Source organism: Chrysemys picta, chromosome 2, assembly GCF_011386835.1.
Source record: "Chrysemys picta bellii isolate R12L10 chromosome 2, ASM1138683v2, whole genome shotgun sequence".
Classification (NCBI taxonomy): domain Eukaryota; kingdom Metazoa; phylum Chordata; order Testudines; family Emydidae; genus Chrysemys; species Chrysemys picta.
Window position 1 is genome coordinate 229,373,182 of NC_088792.1, and position 25,734 is coordinate 229,398,915.

The following is a 25,734-nucleotide window of genomic DNA, read 5'->3' on the forward strand; positions in this document are numbered from 1 at the left end:
CAAGGGGTTGCACAAAACACATATCGAGGTAGAATTCCGTCCAAGGTCTTTGTCAAAGAAACATTTTTGAGTGTTTTTAAGTTACTCTTTGTTTGTTTTACTATAATGTAATTTACTAATTAAACAATGTGGCATTGGGATCTTAGAGTTACTTCCTTTCTTGGTCTAAAAATAATCATGGCAGACTACTGGCAGTGTCAGGAGCAGTACTGAAGCTTCCTGACCTTGCTCCAATCACTAGATAAGAGGTCTCTCTTACTAGATTGCAGGACGTGAATGCATTTTTGATCTCAGAATAAGCGCTTCTTTAACTTTTTAACTCCAGGATACCCAAGATCTTTGTTGGAGATCTTAGTGTTGCCAACCTTCAGCACTCTTCTCCACTTCAGTTCTTATACCTTTTCTCCTCAAGACCCTTTACTGAGGCCACTATCTTTCTGATCAAGGGCTGGAAATAAAAAACCTTTGGTATAATTTTTAATAAGTAGACTGGAGCGCTATTAACCCTAAAGAAGTTAGCTAGCTTTCCAACTTTGAGTTTACAGGGTAAACAATTTTAAGTTAAGATTTTTTAATTAATATTAATTTAAACCATCTGTGCACCATCTGCTTATATCACATGCAAAATACAAGTTTCTTTGTGATCTTTAATCAGACATTTAGCAAATGCACATCAATTCTGATAATTTTAAAAAAATAAGCAACATGATTCTAAGCAAATTATTCTTCAAGCAAACAACATCATTTTAATAAATAGTCTTAAAACAACATTCATTCAATGTTAGTGTAATTACAAATTTTTGGAAAGAAAAGACTTCACTCTGAATTTTCTATGATTAAGGGTGTGCCACAGATGAACATTTCTATTAGTCTTATTTTCCAGCTGATAAAAAAATGCTAAAATATAATTCATTTTTGCAAAGTCAAATTCAGCTTCCAGGCCACATCATTGCCAAAAAGTCAACAAATTATAGAAATATATGACACAAAAACTCTGTTACAATATTTACAAAATTCTAATGAGAGATATTTAACCCATATATAGAGAAGGCAAAAATTGCTGGTTTAAAAAAAAAATGGTGCAAATTGTTAAGGTACCTCCAATAGAACCTATGCCCAAGTAACTTAAGATTTTAGATCTCTTTCTAAATAAAGACCAAAACCTACAGGTCACTAGTTGCGGCTATAAAACTGTTGAAGTGTTACTAGCAACTGGAACTTTTAGTGATTTCTGTCCTACTTGCACATAGAAGAACTACATAGCAGCTATACCTGTTTAACAGTGTATTCATATTTGTGTACAGTGTTGTGGCCATGTTGGTCCCAGGATATTTGAGACACAAAGTGGGTGAAGTAATATCTTAAACTGGACCAACTTCTGTAAAAAGATATTACCTCACCCATCTTGTGTCTGTAACATATTGTCAATTACCTGGTATAATAATGTAAAAATAGCTCCTCTATCTACATACAATCCCTCAGCAGCATTTTGGGATCTAAAACCAATCATCAAAGTTTGTTGATTTCAACTATACGTTATTGTAAATAATATTAGGATTATAATTTTTTTTTGCATGGGCTAATTAAGTATCTCTCTCTCTCTCTCTCTCTCTCTCTCAAAAAAAAAAAATCATTTTATTTCCCCTATTGGGCTCTGTTTTCACTTCTACAGAGCAATGTCTATGTACTGGTGGTAACAGGCACTAACAAATGCAGGCCTTCCTACATTTGTGAGTCATTATTCAGCACTTTAATAGGCATGCCCCCCAAATGCCCCCACACTGCAGATACCATCAGGAGCTACCTCTCAGAAGTGAACCCATACCATAAACAAAGAAACCAAAATTTTGGTGCTCACCACAGCTTCCATCTGACTAGCTGTAGGAGCTAATTCCCAAATTTGCTAAAAAGTGCAGGATAACAGACCACAAGATCTCCAAAGTAGTGGCTTTAAATATTAAATCCATTTATACTGAATCCACTGTGACAATTTTAAAGTCCTTTGTAGCTGTTCAACAACGTCTGTGGACACTAAAAATCCTTTTTCATAACCATTTGAGAAGACATGTCTGTACAGTAAAATCATGCTCAAATTCCTTCTAACTTAGTAAGCTGAGTAAACTCTTCTATTTAATACCATAAAAACAAGTAAAATTAGCTGAATATTTCACTTGTTCCTGTAAAAGCCTTCAGATTCCTCTTCCATCTGTGGACATGACTGTTCTTCTCTTTCCAATCCTTCAGGTTTTATTACAGCCACTACTGAGAATGCCTAAGATATCTCCGTTCAGCTTACACAGTCTCCTCAGAACAAAAGATTGATGCAGAAGATATGAAAATTGTCAACTGTTGGTGAATCCTAGCACATAAATCAGTATTTGTATGATAGTTAAGAAATTATTCTAATAATGCACTCTGGGCCCTTTTAAATGCTAATTATGAATGACAAGCATTTCATATGATATATAATGATGTAAGTTATTAAAATAATATTTTCAATGGACTTCAGTGCTTAAATAGTTAAGATAAATTACTTTTCATCTATTTTTGGATTGAAAAGCTTTTTAAATGGTATATATGTATATTATTTTTTTAAAATGTACTAGGAGTGCTTTTAAAGAGGCTAAATGTACTTAATATAACAACTATAAGATGTAGATTCTCTTCTTTAAAATTGAGATTGGTTAGTCAAAAATATACTACTACAACATCCGGTATGGTTCCTAATCACGTATCAGTAAAAGTAAACAGTCTTATCATGAAAAACAATGAAAAGACTTTTCAAGGGTCTTAAAGTTCTTACCTAGTTGGCTGTCTATTTGTTCTTGATCCTTATCAAGTAAAAAGGTTGGATTTGGAAGTACTATCATATAGAAACAACTCTTTTTTTAAAGACTATCACATTTACGTAATCGTCCTCTTATTAGGAAGATTTTGCTGAACTGTTGACAATGATGTACAGTAGTGCTTCGCCGGTATGACGTTTAGGGAAAACGATTCTGCTGCACCACCACACAAAACCAATTAGAGAACTATTTTCTGCGACAGGTCAGGAATTTACATTGTTTCTCAGAGAAAGATGTGCTTTTTAATTTCTTTATTAAGATGACATCCATGTCCCTTGCGACTTTTCGGAATGACAATCATTTGCTCATCACATGGGAAAGTACAATCAGTGAAATCGCATTACCGGTACGGGGCAATGCCAGAAACTCCAAGCATCGTTCCACATTTTCCAAATGAACTACTTTGAGAACTGATAATTAGAACAATATATATTGATAGAATTTTTTGACAAGACCTTTATTCACCCACCAGGGGGGTAAAGTAATGATAGTACATATAAAACAGGGGAAGTTCTGTTTGCTGCACACACAAACATCATCTTTGTCAAATCGCTAAAACATCATGAAATCCAGTGTGTCTTGGTATCTAAGGTTATGATATGAAGTACTAACTAAGCTTTAAAAAAAACCCAAACAAAATAAAAACAAACGAGGGTTCGCTACTATTTCTCTTTAGTAAACTCTCAGTATTCAATGTTTTCAATATTGAATTATAAAAAGTGACGTTAAAGTATATATGGATATAAATTCACAAAACTTGGGATATTCCAAAATAATGACAAATTTAGTTGTGTAACTCACTCTATTTGCCTCACTATTTTAAGCATATATTGCATTAATCAATGAATCCCTCAGTACAATATCTAGGGATGAGAAGATGGATTAAAGGCAGAATTTTTACCATCACACTGAGATGGGATTTGTTAATTTAAGTCTCAATCACATATTTTAACACTTTAACAAATTAACACACTAACCCTTTTCTTATATTAAAATATGAAAAAGGGAGAGAGAAAGAAATGTCCCACACAAGTTCTGAAGTGCAACTGTACCCAATTTTATTAGTATATTCATAACGGCTGTCTTGCTTTGAGTTATTATTATTAATCTGCATTCAGAAGCAGCCATTATTTTATATATTATGAAAGTATATTAACAATAGTACGAACAGATTACATTTTACCAAAAGTAGTTTCTGTGCATGTGCTGTAGTCCCTTTCTAAATGAAAGAACTTCTTTTAAGTTTCAAAACAGCAAAAGGAATGAATTAAGGTAATAAAACTAACAACTTGTAAAATTGCATATCTAAAAATTAAGCAATTTTTGGTTACATGGAGAAAGAGTTTCAAAAATGAGCATCCTGTTTGTAACCTGATAACTTGAAATTGGTTGAAAAATGGCTTGGATTTTTATTTAAAATTTTAAATATCTAAAAATAAAAACTTTCCCTGCTGCTGGGAGATTATAGAGCAGACTTCATTAAGTTCACACTTTGGTCTGAAACTCCCTAAAAATATGGGAATAGTAGAAAAAATGAGAGTGCCTCCACTATAGCAGTGTTAATTCATGCTACTGTAAAACTGTTAATTTGAACTAGGATCACAGAAGTTAGAGAAGAAAAAACCCATTAAATAACTGAGGCCTTGTCTACACTACGAGAGTAGTTCGATTTTACTTGCATCGAATTTTTGTAATCGATATTGCAAAGTCGAACGTGTGTGTCCACACTAAGGACAGTAATTCGACTTTGTGCGTCCACACTAACGGTGATAGCGTCGACATTCGAAGCGGTGCACTGTGGTCAGCTATCCCACAGTTCCCGCAGTCCCCTCTGCCCATTGGAATTCTGGGTGTAGCCGGCAATGCCTTCTGGGTAACAAAATGAGTCGAGGGTGCTTTTGGGAAACTGTCGTCATCCGTCCATCACTCCCGCCCTCCCTCCCTGAAAGCGCCGGCGGGAAAACAGTTCGCGCGCTTTTCCAGTCATTGACAGCGCGGACGCCACTGTACTCCGAGCATGGAGCCCGCTGCGACCATCGCTGCAGTTGTGGCCGCTCTCAACGTTTCGCAGCTTATCATAAAGGTTTCCCTGAGGCAGATGCAGAAAAGTCAGGCGAGGAGGCTACGGCACCGCGGTGATGTCCTGAAGTCTGAGAGTAGCACAGACCTGTCAGAAAGCAGGCGACCCAGCGCCGAGGACATCACAGTGGCAATGGGTCATGTTGATGCCGTGGAACGGCGATTCTGGGCACGGGAGACAAGCACTGAGTGGTGGGACCGCATAGTGCTGCAGGTCTGGGATGAATCCCAGTGGCTGCGAAACTTTCGCATGCGGAAGGGAACTTTCCTGGAACTTTGTGAGTTGCTGTCCCCTGCCCTGAAGCGCAGTGACACCCGGTTGCGAGCTGCACTGAGTGTACAGAAGCGAGTGGCCATAGCCCTGTGGAAGCTTGCAACGCCAGACAGCTACCGGTCAGTCGCGAACCAGTTTGGGGTGGGCAAATCTACCGTGGGGGTTGTTGTGATGCAAGTAGCGAAGGCAATCGTTGATGTACTGCTGCCAAAGGTAGTGACCCTGGGAAACGTGGAGGCGATCATAGATGGCTTCGCAGCGATGGGATTCCCAAACTGCGGTGGGGCCATAGATGGAACTCACATCCCTATCCTGGCACCGGACCACCAGGCCACCCAGTACATTAACCGAAAGGGATACTTTTCCATGGTGCTGCAAGCACTGGTGGACCACAGGGGACGTTTTACCAACATCTACGTGGGATGGCCGGGCAAGGTTCATGACGCTCGTGTTTTCAGGAACTCTGGTCTGTTTAGACGGCTGCAACAAGGTATTTACTTCCCGGACCACAAAATAACTGTTGGGGATGTGGAGATGCCTATAGTCATCCTCGGGGACCCAGCCTACCCGCTAATGCCCTGGCTCATGAAGCCCTATACTGGCGCCCTGGACACTGAAAAAGAACTCTTCAACTACCGGCTGAGCAAGTGCAGAATGGTGGTGGAGTGTGCTTTTGGCCGTCTCAAGGGGAGATGGAGAAGCTTACTGACTCGCTGTGATCTCAGCGAAACCAATATCCCCATTGTTATAGCAGCTTGCTGTGTGCTCCACAATCTCTGTGAGAGCAAGGGGGAGACCTTTATGGCGGGGTGGGAGGTTGAGGAAAATAGCCTGGCTGGTGATTACTCACAGCCAGACAGCCGGGCGATTAGAAGAGACCAGCGGGAAGCGCTGTGCATCCGGGAGGCTTTGAAAGCAAAGTTCCTGAGTGAGCAGGGTAACCTGTGATTTTATAGTTTGTGTACTGAGAAGCTAAACCTGCCCCCGTTTCTTTACCCAGGTAATGTTGACTATCCTATCCAGTTACATACCCCCTTCACCCCCCCTCCAACACACGTGTCGAAATAAAAATAGTTCTACTTTGTTAAAGCACACCGTTTTCTTTAATACTGTTTTAGCGGGAATTTTTTAAAACTGGGACGCAGACTGTGGTGCGGGGCGGGTCTAGTGTTGTGATGCGAATGCAGCTTCTAAACTCAAGGATTGACAGGCTCCGCTGCGGTGGGATGCTTGTTTCAACGGAGCCTGTCACCCCTCCTGATCGGGACTGTGTGTATGGGAGGTCTATTTGACTTTGTGGCAGGGGGAGGACGGTTACAGATCCCATGCTGTGTGGCTCTGTGATCCTGTCTAAGGACCGGCGCTTAAGATCTGTAACTGCCCTCCCCCGCCACAAAGTCACAGAGCAACCCCCCCCCCCCCCCAACATTACATCAAAACAACCTCCCAGACTAACCGGGGCAACTAGTCACTGCATCACTGCACTGTGTATGTGCCCTGCTGCTGTGCCTGCCCCCGACTATGTACCCTGCCAAAGGAGACTGTCCTGTCCAATTTCCAACCCCCTTTCCCCTCCTCCTCCAAAAGAACATGATTGAAACAGTAGTTAACAGAAACGAATTTTTTATTATCAACTACACATGGCATTGGGAGGTGAAACTTGGACGTGGGCTTGTGTCAGGCAGGAAGGAAAGAACTTTTCAAATTTTGGGAAATGAGAGCCTTCTGCTACTAGAGCTCTCTGCAGGGGTGGAGTGAGAGTTAGCAGGGACTCTGCCGCCTCTCCTTCTTTGCACTTTGGGTGAGGTGGGTATGGGACTTGGTGGCGGGGGAGGGCGGTTAGAGATGGACTGCAGCGGGGCTCTGTCCTCCTGCCTCCGTTCCTGCAGAACATCCACAAGGCGCCGGAGCGTGTCCGTTTGCTCCCTCAGTAGTCCAAGCAGCGTTTGAGTCGCCTGCTGGTCTTCCTGCCGCCACCTCTCCTCCCGATCCATGTTGGCTTGGTGCATTCGGGTCAAGTTCTCCCGCCACTGGGTCTGCTGTGCTGCCTGGGCTTGGGAAGAGGCCATAAGCTCAGAGAACATGTCCTCCCGTGTCCTCTTCTTCCTACGCCTAATCCGCGCTAGCCTCTGGGAGTGTGATTCCAGGCTAGGTTGTGAGACAGTCGCAGACGGGGCTGTGGAAATGGGAAAAAGGGAGTGAATTCCTCTGAAAGATAAATGTAGTTGTGAACAAAGAACATAGTCTTTCTCTGTGAACAAGACCATGCACAGCACCTTTCACATGCGCACTCAGCACAAGGTCGAATTCTCGGCCTTCGCATTCTGTGCCTGGGGTCTTGAACAGCACATTTGAGAAGCGAGGCAGCACAACGGAATTTCTGTTGCAGGCAGACATGGTAAGCCGTACACTTGTGGCAGTTTAAAACTTTTATATTACCACTGGCCTCATTTCACATTTAAATCAATGTCAGTCCCTGCTGCCAGCAATCCGGCAAGCGGGAACTCTGCCCCTGTCCCACCCCCTCGCGGCTGTCCCCGGGAATGATCCCTTTCGGCTGCCCCTCTCCCGCCTCCACCGCGTGGCTGCAAACCAGCGGTGACAGTTCTGTAAAGGAACGGGAAAGCAGTCCCAACACTAACATTCCCCTACCTAATTAAAAGCAGGTCACCATGGCCGACATCACCCTGATGAGGATCTCCGAGAGCGACAAAGAGAGAATGCTCCGGGAAAGCCTCCAAAGACCAGGGCCGTATGCCGCCCTGCTGTGCAGAGCAATGATCCCCGAGTACCTGATAATCTCGTGGCGCGGCAACGTGTCGTACTTCGGAGGACCCAATAAGGCCGCTCTCCCCAAGAACCTCATGCAACGGCTTTCAAGTTACCTCCAGGAGAGCTTCATCGAGATGTCCCAGGAGGATTACTGCTCTATCCCCGCACATATAGACCGCATTTTACTGTAGCTGCAGTAGCAGGGAATACACAGTAGAGCGGCTTGTGCAGGACAATCACTGAAAACCGGACATTGCTAGATTTCTTTTCAAAACTTGCACTGCCCCTTACTAAACCGTTAAGCGCCTAGGGCACACTAATCATGAACAACCCATTCTTTTAATTGTTAATATTCCTGTTTTGTTAAAAATAAATGTTTAGATGTTTACAACACTTACTGGCTGATCCTTCACCAGATTCTGTGTCCGGGGTAATGGCTGGGGACGCTTCGTAGGGGATCTCTGTAAGGGTGATGAAGAGATCCTGGCTGTCGGGGAAATCAGCGTTGTGAGAGCTGCCAACTGCCTCGCCCTCCTCATCTCCTTCCTCATCTTCCCCGTCCCCTAACATGTCTGAGGAACCGGCCGTGGACAGTATCCCATCCTCAGAGTCCACGGTCACTGGTGGGGTAGTGGTGGCGGCAGCACCGAGGATGGAATGCAGTGCCTCGTAGAAACGGGATGTCTGGGGATGGGATCCGGAGCGTCCGTTTGCCTCTTTGGTCTTCTGGTAGCCTTGTCTCAGCTCCTTGATTTTCACGCGGCACTGCGTTGCATCCCGGCTGTATCCTCTCTCTGCCATGTCTTTAGAGATCTTCTCGTAGATCTTTGCATTCCTTCTTTTGGATCGCAGCTCGGAAAGCACGGACTCATCGCCCCACACAGCGATGAGATCCAAGACTTCACGATCAGTCCATGCTGGGGCTCTCTTTCTATTCCCAGACTGCATGGCCATCACTGCTGGAGAGCTCTGCATCGTTGCCAGTGCTGCTGTGCTCGCCACGATGTCCAGACAGGAAATGAGATTCAAACTGGCCAGACAGGAAAAGGAATTCAAATTCAAATTTTCCCGGGGCTTTTCCTGTGTGGCTGGTCAGAGCATCCGAGCTCGCACTGCTGTCCAGAGCGTCAACAGAGTGGTGCACTGTGGGATAGCTCCCGGAGCTATTAGCGTCGATTTCCATCCACACCTAGCCTAATTCGACATGGCCATGTCGAATTTAGCGCTACTCCCCTCGTCGGGGAGGAGTACAGAAGTCGAATTAAAGAGACCTCTATGTCGAACTAAATAGCATCGCAGTGTGGACGGGTGCAGGGTTAATTCGATTTAACGGCGCTAACTTCGACATAAACGCCTAGTGTAGACCAGGCCTGAGTCTATCTACCTACACATTTTAAAAGATATAAAGAAAGCATTAGGGGCCATCCTGCATTCCTGTACCCCAAAGTTTCCAAATGAAATCAAGGTGACTTTTGTGAACTTAAGCCAGAGCAGGATTAGGCCTAAAATTAAGAAGATAAAAAGCGCTGAAGTTACTGTATTTCAGATCATTATCTCAGTCTCTATTATTATGCCAGTGTCAGGACGTATGGTTAGGCAGGAAGTTTCCATGTTCTAATCCTGATTGTATCAATGAGTCAGTGTGTCACTCACTTCCTAGTGCTCCTGTCAACCCAGATGTAGAGAGGGTAAAAAATATATTCTGTACAATTTTTATGAGTATTTTCTAAATTTGATGTAATGTTTTCCTGTGCAATGTTAAGATGATATTAGTTCTCACTTCTATAGAGAACACAATCTACAGTAAATATTCTGTTTACCTATATTATATGTGCTGGCATAATATGTGTGCATATACTAACTCACACTATATATACACACACACACAAAAAATTATAGTTGTGATTATATATAATACACATTAAAATATTTCATTTACAAAGTAATTTTCATTGGTCATGTGGCTCTAAAACGTAGACCTGTCATAAGTACAGATAAAGGCTTTTCAATAAATAAAATTCTAAATAAAATATAAAAATGTTAATAATTAATTTAATTGACATAAAAGGCAAGAGAAATAGTAAAATGCTTCTCACCAGCAATGTGTACAGTGAAAACATCTCCAAATTTTCGTTGCTGAGATATCAAGAATTTGAAAGCATCTTTCCTAAAAGTTAAGGCCTTCCCAATGAAAGGAATCCAACCATTTATTAACGGGGGTTCTCCGGTCCTCCTGTTAAAAACATTAGAGAAAAGGGGATTAACTTTGCATGATAGCAACTCATATACATTTGATTACATGCACCTTATATATATATATATATCATTCTCTCAATATAAAATGTATTATAGAGAAAGTTCTTCATATATGTTGGCAGGTTAAATTCAATCACACCTCTGTGCACAAAAGGCTCACTGTAGCGATTATGAGAAATAAGACAGAAATTGAGGTGCTTTTACTACACAGCACAATATCTTCCTATCAATCTCATAACGTTATATATGATCTATGGAAATCTACATTCTATAGAAAATCCTTAGAGATGTGGTAATGAAAGTGTCATAGCAAGAGATCTCTCACACAGTATTTTGCATGTCAATGTAAACTAAATCAGAAGGCAATTATTTAAGTAATTAGGAGGCTGACATACCATAGAAAAGGGTAGTCCTATAGATTTTTTACACTCTACCTACACCCCAAAATGCTATAATTCTAACTAAGCATTTTTTAAAAACAGAATAATAATAATAAGGACCAAATACTTAACACAGTTTTTTAGTGTGTGTGTCTCTACAGTTCTTGTACCTGCAAGATAGCAACTTATGTGAATGGTTTATAACTGCTTTTCCATATAATTATATACGCCAACTTATGAGAAGCATACTCTGTGTATCACTTATATTTTAACAATAGCAGAGTGACATTTTAAGTTATGTTAGTTTTTTCCTTTTTTAATGCTGACCTACTATCCTATTCATAACTGCAAGTTTCCTCCCTTAGTACTGATATTTAGTTGCCTGAATATGATTTGAGCACATAAAGCAAGTCTGTTTTAGAAAGGATTAAAACAAATATTCACAAACAACTGATTCTACAACCCATCTGTGAAGGTGACTTATACTACATGCAGAACAACTCATTCTGATTAATCATAAGATATTTACTAGCTTGAATCTAATCAAAGATCAAGGGATCACAAGCTTTACTACCGTCATACACAGCATGGATTTTTGTGCAGCAGGGTTAACCCTATCATAGTCTCCTATTTTTCCATAGCCTGTTATAACAGAAAATCAAAAAGAAAAGAGAAATGTGCCATTTCAATATTTAGCTCTTTAAAAAAATTAAAACCTCTTGTTTTGATGAATGCACATGAATGAAATAAGCCATATGACTTGATCTCTTCCTACATTTAATACTAACTGAACACACTCATTTTTCTAATAATTATTTATATAGTAGCTTGGGATAATATTTTTTTCTTTCACAAGTGCTGTACGACAAACTGGAAAATAATTTTTGTAGCCTAAAAAGATGCATTGGATACTATGACTTTTTTTGGGGGGTGTGTGTGTGCGGGGTATTTCTCTTTTATACTTTACTTAACCAACAAACGTATCCTAGAACCTCTAGCGGCCAGTACCAGCATTATTTGTTCAAGTGGCACAAAAATGGCCAAGGACCAAAGACAACTTTGTAATGGTTAATTCTATTTCAAATGAAAACAGGAAAGGAACTAATCTGAGATTAGATAGAGGGATCACCAAACCGGGAACTCTGACATCTTACACCATACCCTCAATTATCCTCTCAAAGCCTGTAAGGAATCTGGATGGTTTACCAATATTTTTTTCAGACTATTAAGTCCCAGCAATAGCCTGCTTTCACTTCCTGGGTTGGACATTACGCCGCACAAGTAACATTGTGACAAATATTTAGATAGGCTTTTTGTCATATTTTAATTTAATGCATCTAATTTCACCCTCCATGCTCTGTCATTCGGTCAAAAGCTGTATTCCTCACAAGGTTTCCGCGGGGTAAAAAGGATGCAGCTCAGAAATCCAGGGGAAAATTAACTTAATGCTCCAAGTCTGTGGGATCACATCAGGGAGACATTTTGCTATCACAAAGACGTGAGGGTCATCGTTTGCTTCAGACATGTTTAGCTCAGCGGCAATAAGCTTAACACTGTTAAACACCATGTCAAGGCTATGCGTATTTCAGAGGAAAATATAACGGTAGTTCAACTTACGACCCATAGTAGACTGATAACAGAAATGTGTCTTCATTTTTACCTTTACTTCTCTTAGGAAGATGGAGGTCACCTTAATGACTTATAGATGTCTGCCGACATAAAGCAAAGGGAATAGAGAACCCGATATATATTTTATAAGCTCCCAAAATATAATGCTTCACTGCACAAACTTTTAAGCAGTATAATACACCTGATTTGGGCTTCCTAAACCGTTCTCATCTGTAATAAAGATTTCAGGTATATATCTGACACTGCATATTGACTAGGAATGATAGGTTGGTTTTAAAGCTATTTGAAAGAGCCATAATACAAGCCTCTAGAAATATTTGTTTAATTATTTCTTTCAACCCCTAATTCATAATTCACTTTTTGCAGCCTTTACAAAATATTACAAAAGCTAAAGTTAGGTTGTCCCAAATGGGCTGTTAATATACGTATATAAGAAATATAAATGGGTTTAAAGCATTTTCTTCTTAGCATTGAGAGAATAAAATTACATTGCTCTGACTTTTTAAAAAAACAAAACAAAAAATTCAAATTTGAACTGTTTAGTTTCCAGTTTATCAGTAAAACCAAGTTTGTATTCAATATATCAGAGCTACTTACTAGCATTGATGTGATCTCTGTGTTACAGTGCACAAGGCAAGTCAGATCTAGCCCAATTGTTATAATAGTTTAATCCAGTCAACATAATTTGTAATTTATAGTATTCCCAGGCCTTTTCAACTTTCTTATTACAGCTTTAAGGGCTCATTCTGCTTGTGTCCATGGGTAACTTTACTCACCTGAGCAGTCACACTGAAGTCAATGGGACTAATCAGGCAAGGCAAGTTTCTCACATATGAAAGTAGGGTTTAAAAAATAAAACATCAGAAATAAATTTATTGTAACCTATAATTAGACAGACTAGTTAAGAAGGCTAGTGAAAACCAGGCTATGAGTACTATCAACAACTATTAAATGGAGAGGGAATTTAAAACAGCATTATGCAAAGGCATTTAGCTATCATGTACTGTTTGTAAATAGCATACACAGATTATAAAAACTGCATTTTTTTTTATCTGAAAGCCAACATAGTTCTTCATTACTAGGTTACAAGATTGTTATTGCATCTATTCAACGCAAGGAGCAAAGTTTTGGAATGTGTTGACTGTCTTTTAAGAGATTTTTTCCCCTTTGGTCACCCAAAAATCAAATAATTGAATGAGCTGTGAATTATTTAACTAAGGCAACATATTATTTTAAAAATGTGAAGATCACACCTATGTCACAGGCATGCTCACCAGCAGAGAGTCTATAAAACAGAGGAGGACAGTGGACTTGAAAAGCAAATGATATGAAGTATAGCTAAATATCAATGCAAATAATTTTTTTTTTTAAATTGGAAGTGGCAAGTCCTCAAAATACTATTTTTTTTTACAGTTAATATAACTGAAATCAAATTTGGGACACCGTTCACTATATTCTGTGAATGTGAACATACTGTTTTTTCATTGAAAAAGAAAAAAAGATCCAAAAGTTAGCAAGTATCATTATTATATATTGCCAGTAGATATCTCCAGTACAAAAGCTATTTTTTCCATATAAAAATATCTAAGGCTATTCTTTTTTTAGTTACACTGCTGTAACTCCATCAAAGTCTATGGGGTAGTCTGGCTTTAACAGAGAAGAATTTTTGCCATTTCAGGAGTTATTTGTTTTCTAAAGATAGCAGATGCCTATAATTCATCTCCAATTTATGCAAAAACCATAGTGTATCTATTAGTATAGCAGATGAACAGGTTAATTTTTCTCTTTGCACATAATAAATCATAAGTGCGTTAACACTCATAGTTGCATTTCATGAACATAAACCTTCTGTTTAATAATATGTGTTTACAACCAGAATCAGACATATAGTAATCTCTTGCCTGGGATAAACATTAATCCAGATCTGTCTAGAAAAATTATACAATTCATTATCATAAGTAATCTCTATTGTGCCCTGTGTTTAACCTTCATCTTTTTTCCTGTCCTATAATCTTGCAAATCCACCGGTGGTATGCGATTGGCATCTGGTGTTAACACAACCCTTGCTGCACAAAGAACAACTGAAAAAGCCCCACATGAAAGTGTCACTCCATGGGATACCAGTGATTCAGCTGAATACTTCTGAGCAACTTTCATTGAAGTTGCTGATAAAGGTCTAATAAAATTGCTTGTCATGAAGAAGGACCTTTTCACTTTACAAAACATCATTGCCAAAAATTTAAAGCTACTGATTTCAAGCTTGATTTGATTTCTTGGTAGAGAAGTTAATTCCCTGCTCTAGTACTTCTCATCAAAGTATTAAATGTAACCACAAAGTAAAAAGCAAGCTATGCTGAATTTTTAGAAAAGACAATGTATCGGTACAGATGTAGAACAAAAGCTATTATGAACATGTCAAAACAGTTTTCAGTTATTCACAGGTTCTATCATAATATTTAAACAACAAGACACGACAGGCAGTGTGTTTCTGGGGCCTATGAATACTTTGACTGAGACATGAAGAATGAGGCCACAGGCTTCATACCCCAGAAAGGTAATCCCCAGAAATGTGGTGCCTGTAGTGTCTTATTGCATTAGGAAAAAGAGAACACAGGACATTTAGGACAGTGTGAGGCTAGCAAGTCTATGTATTTTAACTGACTCCTCTTTTGATTTAGTAGTTACAGAACCCTACCATATTCGTATCTGGATACCATAGTGTTAGGTACTCTATAAGTAAATGGATAGAGAGAATATTATTTTCTTCTAATTACACTGGTCTACAATTTTTGAGACGTCGTCTGCTTCAGAGATAAAATGTGCTATTTATTATGTATTTTGATGTGCTGAATTCAAATATGACAATTAAAACAACTGATTGGCTACTGTTTCTAAGATATTTAAGTTTTTACATTTTATGTCTATGTATATTGTGTAGATAGTAGAGTTTTAATCATAAATTGTAAACCTAGGTCTTTTCATGTGTTTATGGTTTCTTTACATGATAATATTTCACCTGTCCTGTTTATGTAACACTTTAAAAATCAGCAAAAGGGTTATATATATAAAATTTATTATGAAACAAAAGGCAAAAAACTACTATGTACATAGTTTAGTCCTATTCAATGTCTACTCGGCGCTTCTTGGCTTGTCTCTTGTATTCATTAAATGGAGCATCTCTTGTCACTGTCCAGCAATAGTCTGCAAGCATTGATGGGCTCCATTTGCCCTGATAGCGTTTCTCCATTGTTGCAATGTCCTGATGAAATCGCTCATCGTGCTCGTCGCTCACTGCTCCGCAGTTCGGTGGAAAAAAATCTAGATGAGAGTGCAAAAAATGTACTAAACTAGGTACATAATATAGTATGGGGTACTGGGCATATAGCTGATGGAATGTTTGGACAGTGCACAGTCCACTTTTTCTTCTCTGACACACCTTTCCCAACTGGAGGCACCATGCAGAAGTAACAATTGCTGGTATGATCTGTTGGCTCTCTCCAAATCATTGGCACTGCAAAAGGCATAGATTTCCTTTTCCTGTTCAACCACTGGCCAAGATTTGTTGCACAAGTGTTGCAGCATATGTGTGGGGCCCACCTCTTGTCCTGATCTCCAATTTTGCAGACAAAATAAAGGTGATAGGCTTTCTTAACCATAGTGGTTATACTGCGCTTTTGTGATGCAAAAGTCACTTCACCACAAACATAGCAGAAGTTATCTGCACTGTTCACACAAGTACGAGGCATCTCTGCTCACTTTGGCTAAACAGAAATGTGTCCCTTTGCAAAATCAAACACTGACAAATAAGAGAGCACGACACTGTATGATTTCTAGAGCTGATATAGGGCAATTTGTTCAGCAGAGTGATGTAAGCTTCGTTATGATTGCATCATCCATGACTTCTAGGAATAACATGATGCAATTCATATCATGTATGATGCAATACCAGCTTCAGATTGCACCATTCATTGTTTTGCCTGAAAAGCAAGTACTGTCCAAACCCAGTCATAGATTTATTTATAGATCCAGTCAAAGATGTATTTTAGTCATTTCTGGTTTAAATTGAGATCCCTTCCCTTTAGAACTCACTTATCCTCCGCCATTCCCAAGTCAAGGGTCGTATATACTGACCCAATAGCATATCTTGAAAACTAGAGCCAATCAACAATTTTAAGCATCATTTTCGTTCTCAGTGACCCAGAATTAGTAAAGTTTGACTACATTTATTTCAGAAGCATTTTGGCTGTAGAGCAGTGTTATTTGTTCAAACTTCTCAAAAGTGTCTATATCACCAGCAGTTATTTTTCTGACTTCTAATGATGGTTTTATTTCACATAGGAAATTACAGAAAGAGTTGCCATAATGGAACAGATATCTGGTAACCTTATTCTAACTAGGGATGATGCTTGAGGTTTTAGAAAAAGGCAAAACTAACAACAACTACTACTAAACCGCAAACCTGTAATGCACGTGTCCAATTGCACCCTGACAAACATTTGACTCCAATAGGCACTCAGGTTACTTGCTACCTGAGGCGACTGGCATAAATACAAGATGCATAAAGATAAGACTTTGCTCTGAAGCATGAGTTTTGATTCTTTTTATAACACTGACATAGTATGCAAAAACACAAATGCTCTTAATGCTATCCATTCCTTTAAAATATCCTACTAAATTATTTACCTTGTCAATTTCCTGTAGCCATGAATTTCCCATGCTAAACCAATACTGTATTAAAAATTATTCCCTGAGAAACTAAATGGATGAGAGGTTTAGTATGAGACTATGCAACTATCACAGTTTCAGGGTAACTGCGCCTGTATTTTCCACTCTGTGGTCCCTTGAGGGATCTCACTTAAAGGCTTCTGGCTCCCAGGCATCACTTCTCCTGGTAGGAGACCAGCATTTCACTCCCTTCTGACTGGGGGCTTTAAGCTGTAAAGCTTTGTAATCCACACTGTGATATCCCCAGCAAGCCAGTGTGCCTAAAAGGTCAGCGTCTGTGCTTTGCTTTCTCTCAGAGGGCTATAAGCAGTATATTGCCAGCAGTTACAAGTTACCACAGAGCTCTTTCTAAGCAAGCACCTTTATTTTGAAGGTAAAAGCATCACAGAGAAAGCATATAAAACAATAAAAGAACCTGCACACATGCTAAAAAAACTTAGCAGAGGTCACCCATAACTCCAACCTAGGATTCTGGTAGGTGTCAGTCCTTCAAATCCCTCAACTGGGTTTTCCCTGTGGTTACAAGTTCACATCAGTCTTTAGATCAGGAACCAGTACGAAGGCCCTGAGTCAGTTTAAATTCAAGCTATTTATCCAAAAGTCCTTTCTTTGTCTGTTGGTCTCTGGATAATCCAGTTTGCAACAGAATATGCAAGCCTCCTCTGGAGGTGGGACCTCTCTGGAGATGTTATAACCTGAGTGATTTGCTTTAATCATTCCCTTACAAATTCCTGGAGGAGCGGTGGTAATTTTCCTCCTGTGAAGTACATAAAATCTAAGCTAAGAAAAAATTTGACATTGTATCTCTTTTAAACCCTGTTATACTCCTAGCCTTCACAACCTCCACAGGCAAGGAGTTCCACAGGTTGACTGTGCGCTGTGTGAAGAACTTCCTTTTATTTGTTTTAAACGTGCTGCCCATTAATTTCATTTGGTGGCCCCTAGTTCTTATATTATGGGAACAAGTAAATAACTTTTCCTTATTCACTTTCTCCACACCACTCATGATTTTATATACCTCTATCATATCCCCCCCCTTAGTCTCCTCTTTTCCAAGTTGAAAAGTCCTAGCCTCTTTAATCTCTCCTCATATGGGACCTGTTCCAAACCCCTAATCATTTTAGTTGCCCTTCTCTGAACCTTTTCCAATGCCAGTATATCTTTTTTGAGATGAGGAGACCACATCTGTACGCAGTATTCAAGATGTGGGCATACCATGGATTTATATAAGGGCAATAAGATATTCTCCATCTTATTCGCTATCCCTTTTTTTAATGATTCCTAACATCCTGTTTACTTTTTTGACTGTCACTGCACACTGCATGGATGTCTTCAGAGAACCATCCACGATGACTCCAAGATCTCTTTCCTGATTAGTTGTAGCTAAATTAGCCCCCATCATATTGTATGTATAGTTGGGGTTATTTTTTCCAATGTGCAGCAGTGGGTGCTGAACCCACCTCCCTCCCCATTTTGTCAATGATATTTTTAGTGAAAGTCAGGGACAAGTCACGGGCTTCTGTGAATTTTTGTTTATTGCCCATGACCTATCCAGGGCTTTTACTAAAAATATCCATGACAAAATCTTAGACTTAGCTATACAACAAGTACAATACACATTTCAACCCAAGAGTCAATAAGTAAACACAGGAATGAGAAGTGAACAGACCCTTATGGCATACTAAATGGAAGATGGTTTATATAGACTCAAAGAAAATTTTATCACAATAGATTACAAAGTTGGTTGGAAAAATGTTTCTTTCTTCAGCGGAAAATGTTGACAAAATGAAAAAAAAAATTCTTTTCACTGAAATTTTCCATGGAAAATTTTGGACATTTCATCAAAAACTGAAAATTTTCAGCTGAAGCATTTTTGTTTTTTTTGACACCAAGACAAAATTTTCCATGGAAAGCAGAATCTTTCTGGAAAAAATGGCTTTGCCTCAATTTTCTGTTGAGAAACAGTTTTAATGGAAATTTCTCTAACATCCTAGTAGATGTATCTACCTAATAGCACTTAGGAATTATAGTCATTGATACTTCTGATTCAGTCACTGCTAGCTAGGAAAGAATTTGACATTGTATATACAGCCCCAGATCCTCTGTGGGAAGTAAATTGGTATAGCTCTATTCACTGAAATGGAGTTACACCAATTGAGAATCTTTCCCACAGTGCTTTGTAAGTTGCAAAAAGTATAAATTGGTGGAGGAGTTCATCATAATAGCTTCCTTACTCATTTCCTCCACAGATTTATTTTCTTTCCTAATACCCCAACAGGTCATTCCAAAATACCAAGGAAACTTCAGGACCCAGCAATCCAACCATAAGCTCCCAAAACACCATCTCTGTTAAGAACTCCTCAGGTATTATATAACCAGCTGGGTAGAGAGAAATAATGTTATCCATATAATCCCCCACTTCACCCTTTTTTCTCTTTCACATTGTCCATGAGTGAGCTGTGGAAACTGTCCATGAGTTGACTCTTCCAAATTCTGTATTTGGAATGCCCAGATAGGACATTATTCACCTGTTTGGCGGGACATTATCCACCTGTTGGGTGGTGCCTGACCTTCCAGGCAAACAACACCATGGGAAAGTCATTCTGACAGCTTTAAAAAGACAACAACGTAGCACTGCCAAAAACCTCTTGGCTTAGCCTAATTGGTAGCTGAAGATTCCCACAACGATTCTGGAGAGTTTAGAAAAAGTTCCATAACAGCTGGCAAGGGTAGATTAGACTGTAGCAAAAATCAAATTTAAGTGATATTAAATACTACATAAGAATTTATCTTTAGTGCTATTGATGGGCCAAACTCTGTAAGATGTTGCATGTGCTCTGTGGAATAGTTACCAGAGAAGAAATACTTACCTCATGCAGTAACGATGGTTCCTCAAGATGTGTCGCCCTATGGGTGCTCCATTGTAGGTGTGCTTGCGTTCCTGCGTTGCTAATTGGAGAACTTTGGTAGCAGTGTTTGTTAGGCCCACACATGCGCTGTCTTTTCTTGGGCCTCACCATGAGGCTAACCAGCGGGTGCAGGCTAACCCCCCTCAGTTCCTTCTCTACCGCAGAGTCATTAACAAGAACTCTGAAGTAGAGGGGAGGAGGGTGGGTTGTGGAGCACCCCTAGTGGCACACATCTCAGAGAACCATTGTTACTGCACAAGGTGAGTAATAACTTCTGGGTGCTGTAGCTGACTTCCGAGCAGTACCCCTACTGGAGGGCTGGGGCTTCAGAGATGGGTCAGTTACAGATGACAGTACTGTGGAGCTGAAGGTGGCATTGGAGGTGGAGTCCCCAGTAATCGCATAGTGTTCTGCAAAGATGTGGACTCACACCTACGGGCTGCTCTACAGATTTCTTAGCTAGGGGCATTCTTCAGGAAGGTGAGGGATGAGGAGATTGACCTCATGGAGTGTGTGCAAATACTATCTGGAGGTGTCATGTTGTGAATCTGATAACATTGTCTAATGCAGTTCGAGACCCATTTAGTCTCTGGACTGACATTGCTGAGCCCTTGGATCGCTCCACAATAGAAAGAAAAAGCTCAGGGGAATTCCTAAAAGCCTTTTTCCTATCCAGATAAAAAGCTAGGGCTCTCTGAACAACTAGCGTGTGTAGTATAGCCTCCCTATTATCATGTTTCAGAGTAGCAGCCGTGTTAGTCTGTATCTGCAAAAGGAACAGGAGTACTTGTGGCACCTTAGAGACTAACAAATTTATAAGAGCATAAGCTTTCGTGGGCTACAGCCCACTTCTTCGGATGCATATAGAATGGAACATATATTGAGGATATATATATACACACATACAGAGAGCATGAACAGGTGGGAGTTGTCTTACTAACTCTGAGAGGCCAATTGAGTAAGTGAAAAAAAACTTTTGAAGTGATAATCAAGATAGCCCAGTACAGACAGTTTGATAAGAAGTGTGAGAATACTTACAAGGGGAGACAGATTCAATGTTTGTAATGGCTCAGCCATTCCCAGTCCTTATTCAATCCTAAGGGTTTGTCTATACTACGAAATTAGGTCGAATTTATAGAAGCCAGTTTTATAGAAATCGGTTGTATACAGCCAACAGTGTCGTGGGGGGCTCTGGGTACATGTCGTCAGGCCCCTCCCCCTCCATCAGAGCAATGGCAGACAATCGATTCGCGCCTTTTTACCTGGGTTACCTGTGCAGACAACATACCATGCCAAGCATGGAGTCCGCTCAGCTCAGCTCAGCGTCACCATATGTCATCTGGGTGCCGGCAGATGTAGTACTGCATTGCTACAGCAGCAGCTAATTGCCTTTTGGCAGTAGACGGTGCAGTATGACTGGTAGCCTTCATCGGCGATCTGGGTGCTGGCAGACGTGGGGCTGGCAGACGTGGGGCTCCATTGCTACACAGCAGCAGCCCCTTGCCTTTTGGAAGAAGATGGTATATTACGACTGGTATCCGTCGTCATCGTATTGCCTTCCCAATGACGATGATGGCTAACAGTCGTAGTATGCTATTTTCTGCCAAGCACCCAGAAGATGCTGAGGGCTATCATTCATACTGCACCGTTGTCTACCAGCTTAAGATGTAAAAATTAGACTTGTTCTGTGTTCATTTGCTCCCCCCCCCCCCGAAATCAACGGCCTGCTAAACCCAGGGTTTTGAGTTCAATCTTTGGGGGGGCCATTCTGTGTGACAGGTGTTTGTGTTTCTCCCTGATGCACAGCCACCTTTGTTGATTTTAATTCCCTGTACCTGTACGCCATGTCATCACTCGCCCCTCCCTCCCTCCCTCCGTCCGTCAGATACTAGTTTCGCGCCTTTTTTCAGACCAGACGCCATAGCACTGGGATCATGGAGCCCGCTCAGATCACCGCGGCAATTATGAGCACTATGAACACCACGCGCATTTCTTCTGGAGTATATGCAGAGCCAGGACATGCCAAAGCAAAACCAGGACCAGCCGAGGAGGCGATTGCAGCGCGGCGACGAGAGTGATGAGGAAATTGACATGGACATAGACCTCTTACAAGGCACTGGCCCCAGCAATGTGCAAATCATGGTGTTACTGGGGCAGCTTCATGCCGTGGAACGCCGATTCTGGGCCCGGGAAACAAGCACAGATTGGTGGGACCGCATCGTGTTGCAGGTGTGGGACGATTCCCAGTGGCTGCGAAACTTTCGCATGCGTAAGGGCACTTTCATGGAACTTTGTGACTTGCTTTCCCCTGCCCTGAAGCGCCAGAATACCAGAATGAGAGCAGCCCTCAGTGGCGATAGCCCTGTGGAAGCTTGCAACGCCAGACAGCTACCGGTCAGTCGGGAATCAATTTGGAGTGGGCAAATCTACTGTGGGGGCTGCTGTGATCCAAGTTGCCAGGGCAATCAAAGACCTGGTGATATCAAGGGTAGTGAATCTGGGAAACATGCAGGCCATAGTGGATGGCTTTGCTGCAATGGGATTCCCAAACTGTGGTGGGGCGATAGACGGAACCCATATCCCTATCTTGTCACCGGAGCACCAAGCCACCGAGTACATAAACCGCAAGGGGTACTTTTCAATGTTGCTGCAAGCCCTGGTGGGATGGGGATGTTTCACCAACATCAACGTGGGATGGCCGGGAAAGGTACATGATGCTCGCGTCTTCAGGCACTCTGGTCTGTTTTGAAAGCTGGAGGAAGGGACTTTCTTCCCGGACCAGAAAATAATCGTCGGGGATGTTGAAATGCCTATCGTGATCCTTGGGGACCAAGCCTACCCCTTAATGCCATGGCTCATGAAGCCGTACACAGGCAGCCTGGACAGTAGTCAGGACCTGTTCAACTACAGGCTGAGCAAGTGCCGAATGGTGGTGGAATGTGTATTTGGACGTTTAAAAGTGCGCTGGCGCAGCTTATTGACTCGCTCAGACCTCAGCAAAAAGAATATCCCCATTGTTATTGCTGCTTGCTGTGCGCTCCACAATATCTGTGAGAGTAAAGGAGAGACATTTATGGCAGGGTGGGAGGTTGAGGCAAATCGCCTGGCCGCTGATTACGCACAGCCAGACACCAGGGCGGTTAGAAGAGCACAGCAGGGCACAGTGTGCATCAGAGAATCTTTGAAAACGAGTTTTGTGACTGGCCAGGCTACGGTGTGAAACTTCTGTTTGTTTCTCCTTGATGAACCCTCCGCCCCCCTGACCGGTTCACTCTACTTCCCTGTAAACCAACCACCACCCCCTTCCCCCCCTCGAGCACTGCTTGCATAGGCAATAAAGTCATTGTTACTTCACATTCATGCATTCTTTATTAATTCATCACACAACTAGGGGGATAATTGCCAAGGTAGCCCGGGATGGGTGGGGCAGGAGGGAAGGAAAAGGACACACTGCAGTTTAAAACTTTAACTCTTATTGAAGGCCAGCCTTCTGATGCTCGGGCAATCATCTGGGGTGGAGTGACTGGGTGGCTGGAGCCCCCCCCACCGTGTTCTTGGGCATCTGGGTGAGGACGCTATGGAACTTGGGGAGGAGGGCTGTTGGTTACACAGGGGCTATAGCGGCGGTCTCTGCTCCTGCTGCCTTTCCTGCAGCTCAACCATACGCTGGAGCATAACAGTTTGATGCTCCAGCAGCCGGAGCATTGACTCTTGCCTTCTGTCTGCAAGCTGACACCACCTATCATCTTCAGCCCGCCACTTGCTCTGTTCATCCCGCGATTCATCCCGCCACCTCTCCTCTCGTTCATATTGTGCTTTTCTGTAGTCTGACATTGACTGCCTCCACGCATTCTGCTGTGCTCTGTCAGCGTGGGAGGACATCTGGAGCGCTGAGAACATATCATCCCAAGTCCGCCGTTTTCTTCTTCTAATCTTCACTAGCCTCTGTGAAGGAGAAACATTTGCAGCTGGTGGAGGAGAAGGGAGAGGTGGTTAAAAAAGATACATTTTAGAGAACAATGGGTACACTCTTTCACATTAAATTTTGCTGTTCACATTACACAGCACACGTGCTTTTGTTACAAGGTCGCATTTTTCCTCTTATATTGCGGGTCTGCCGGTTTGCTGTGAGAGATCACTCACGCAGTGCCAGGCAACAGATTTTGGCTTGCAGGCAGCCATGGTAAGCCACAGTCTTTTGGCTTTTTTAACCTTCTTAACATGTGGGAATGGTTTCAAACAGTAGCGCCCTCATTTCCCATACCAAGCAGCCATTGGGTTGGCCATTTAAAATGGGTTTGCAATGTAAAAGGAGGGGCTGCAGTTTCCGGGTTAACATGCAGCACAAACCCAACTAACCCCCCTCACTCCCCCACACACAATTCTCAGGGATGATCACTTCACCCCTCCCCCCCACCGCGTGGCTAACAGCGGGGAACATTTCTGTTCAGCAGAGCAGGAACAGGCACCTTTGAATGTCCCCTTAATAAAATCGCCCCATTTCAACCAGGTGACCGTGAATAAGATCACTCTCCTGAGGATAACAAAGAGCGATAAGGAATGGATGTTGTCTGCATGCCAGCAAACACCGGGACCATACGCTACCATGCTTTGTTATGCAATGATTCCAGACTACATGCTACTGGCCTGGTGTTGTAAAATGTCCTACCATGGCGGACGGGATAAGGCAGCCCTCCCCAGAAACCTTTTGGAAAGGCTTTGGGGGTACATAAAGGAGAGCTTTCTGGAGATGTCCCTGGAGGATTTCCGCTCCATTCCCATACACGTTAACAGACTTTTCCAGTAGCTGTACTGGCCGCGATTGCCAGGGCAAATTAATCATTAATCATTAAACACGCTTGCTTTTAAACCATGTGTAATATTTACAAAGGTACACTCACCAGAGGTCCCCTGTGTGCCCTCAGGGTCTGGGAGCACGCCTTGGGTGAGTTCGGGGGTTACTGGTTCCAGGTCCAGGGTGATAAACATATCCTGGCTGTTGGGGAAACCGGTTTCTCTGCTTCCTTGCTGCTGTGAGCTATCTACATCATCTTCATCCTCATCTTCCTCGTACCCCAACCCTTTTCCCTGTGTGTTTCTCCATTGAAGGAGTCAAAGCACATGGTTGGGGTAGTGGTGGCTGCACCCCCTAGCATGGCATGCAGCTCCGTGTAGAAGCGACATGTTTGCGGCTCTGCCCCGGACCTTCCGTTTGCCTCTCTGGCTTTGTGGTAGGCTTGCCTTAGCTCCTTAATTTTCACGCGGCACTGCTGTGCGTCCCTGTTATGGCCTCTGTCCTTCATGGCCTTTGAGACTTTTTCTAATATTTTGCCATTTTGTTTATTGCTACGGAGTTCAGCTAGCACTGATTCATCTCCCCATATGGCGAGCAGATCCCGTACCTCCTGTTCTGACCATGTTGGAGCTCTTTTGCGATCCTGGGACTCCATCATGGTTACCTGTGCTGATGAGCTCTGCGTGGTCATCTGTGCTCTCCACGCTGGGCAAACAGGAAATGAAATTCAAACGTTCGTGGGGCTTTTCCTGTCTACCTGGTCAGTGCATCTGAGTTGAGAGTGCTGTCCAGAGCGGTCACAATGAAGCACTGTGGGATAGCTCCCGGAGGCCAATAACGTTGAATTCCGTTCACACTACCCCAATTCCGACCCGCAAAGGCCGATTTTATCGCTAATCCCCTCATCGGAGGTGGAGTAAAGAAACCGATTTAAAGGGCCCTTTAAGTCGAAAAAAGGGACTTAGCCGCGTGAACATGTCCAGGCTTAATTCGATTTAACGCTGCTAAATTCGACCTAAACTCGTAGTGTAGACCAGGCCTAAGTTGATTGTATCTAGTTTGCATATCA

The 25,734-nt window shown here is 41.8% G+C and overlaps 2 protein-coding genes across 2 annotated transcripts in view; both read right to left on the minus strand.

Moving 5' to 3' along the window:
• Positions 1-25,734, minus strand: part of LOC101932491 (cytochrome P450 7B1) — a 198,541-nt gene that overhangs the window by 17,179 nt on the left and 155,628 nt on the right. The window contains exon 2 of the mRNA XM_005288096.4: positions 10,068-10,204. Coding sequence (XP_005288153.2) covers positions 10,068-10,204 — 137 coding nt within the window. The remainder of the gene's footprint in view (positions 1-10,067; positions 10,205-25,734) is intronic.
• On the minus strand, positions 6,806-9,092 carry LOC135981730 (uncharacterized). Its single transcript, XM_065585645.1, has 2 exons — positions 8,370-9,092; positions 6,806-7,375 (listed from the first exon to the last, which is right to left on the minus strand). The coding sequence occupies exons 1-2, from the start codon at positions 8,944-8,946 to the stop codon at positions 6,900-6,902; spliced, it is 1,053 nt and encodes a 350-aa protein (XP_065441717.1). The 5' UTR covers positions 8,947-9,092; the 3' UTR covers positions 6,806-6,899.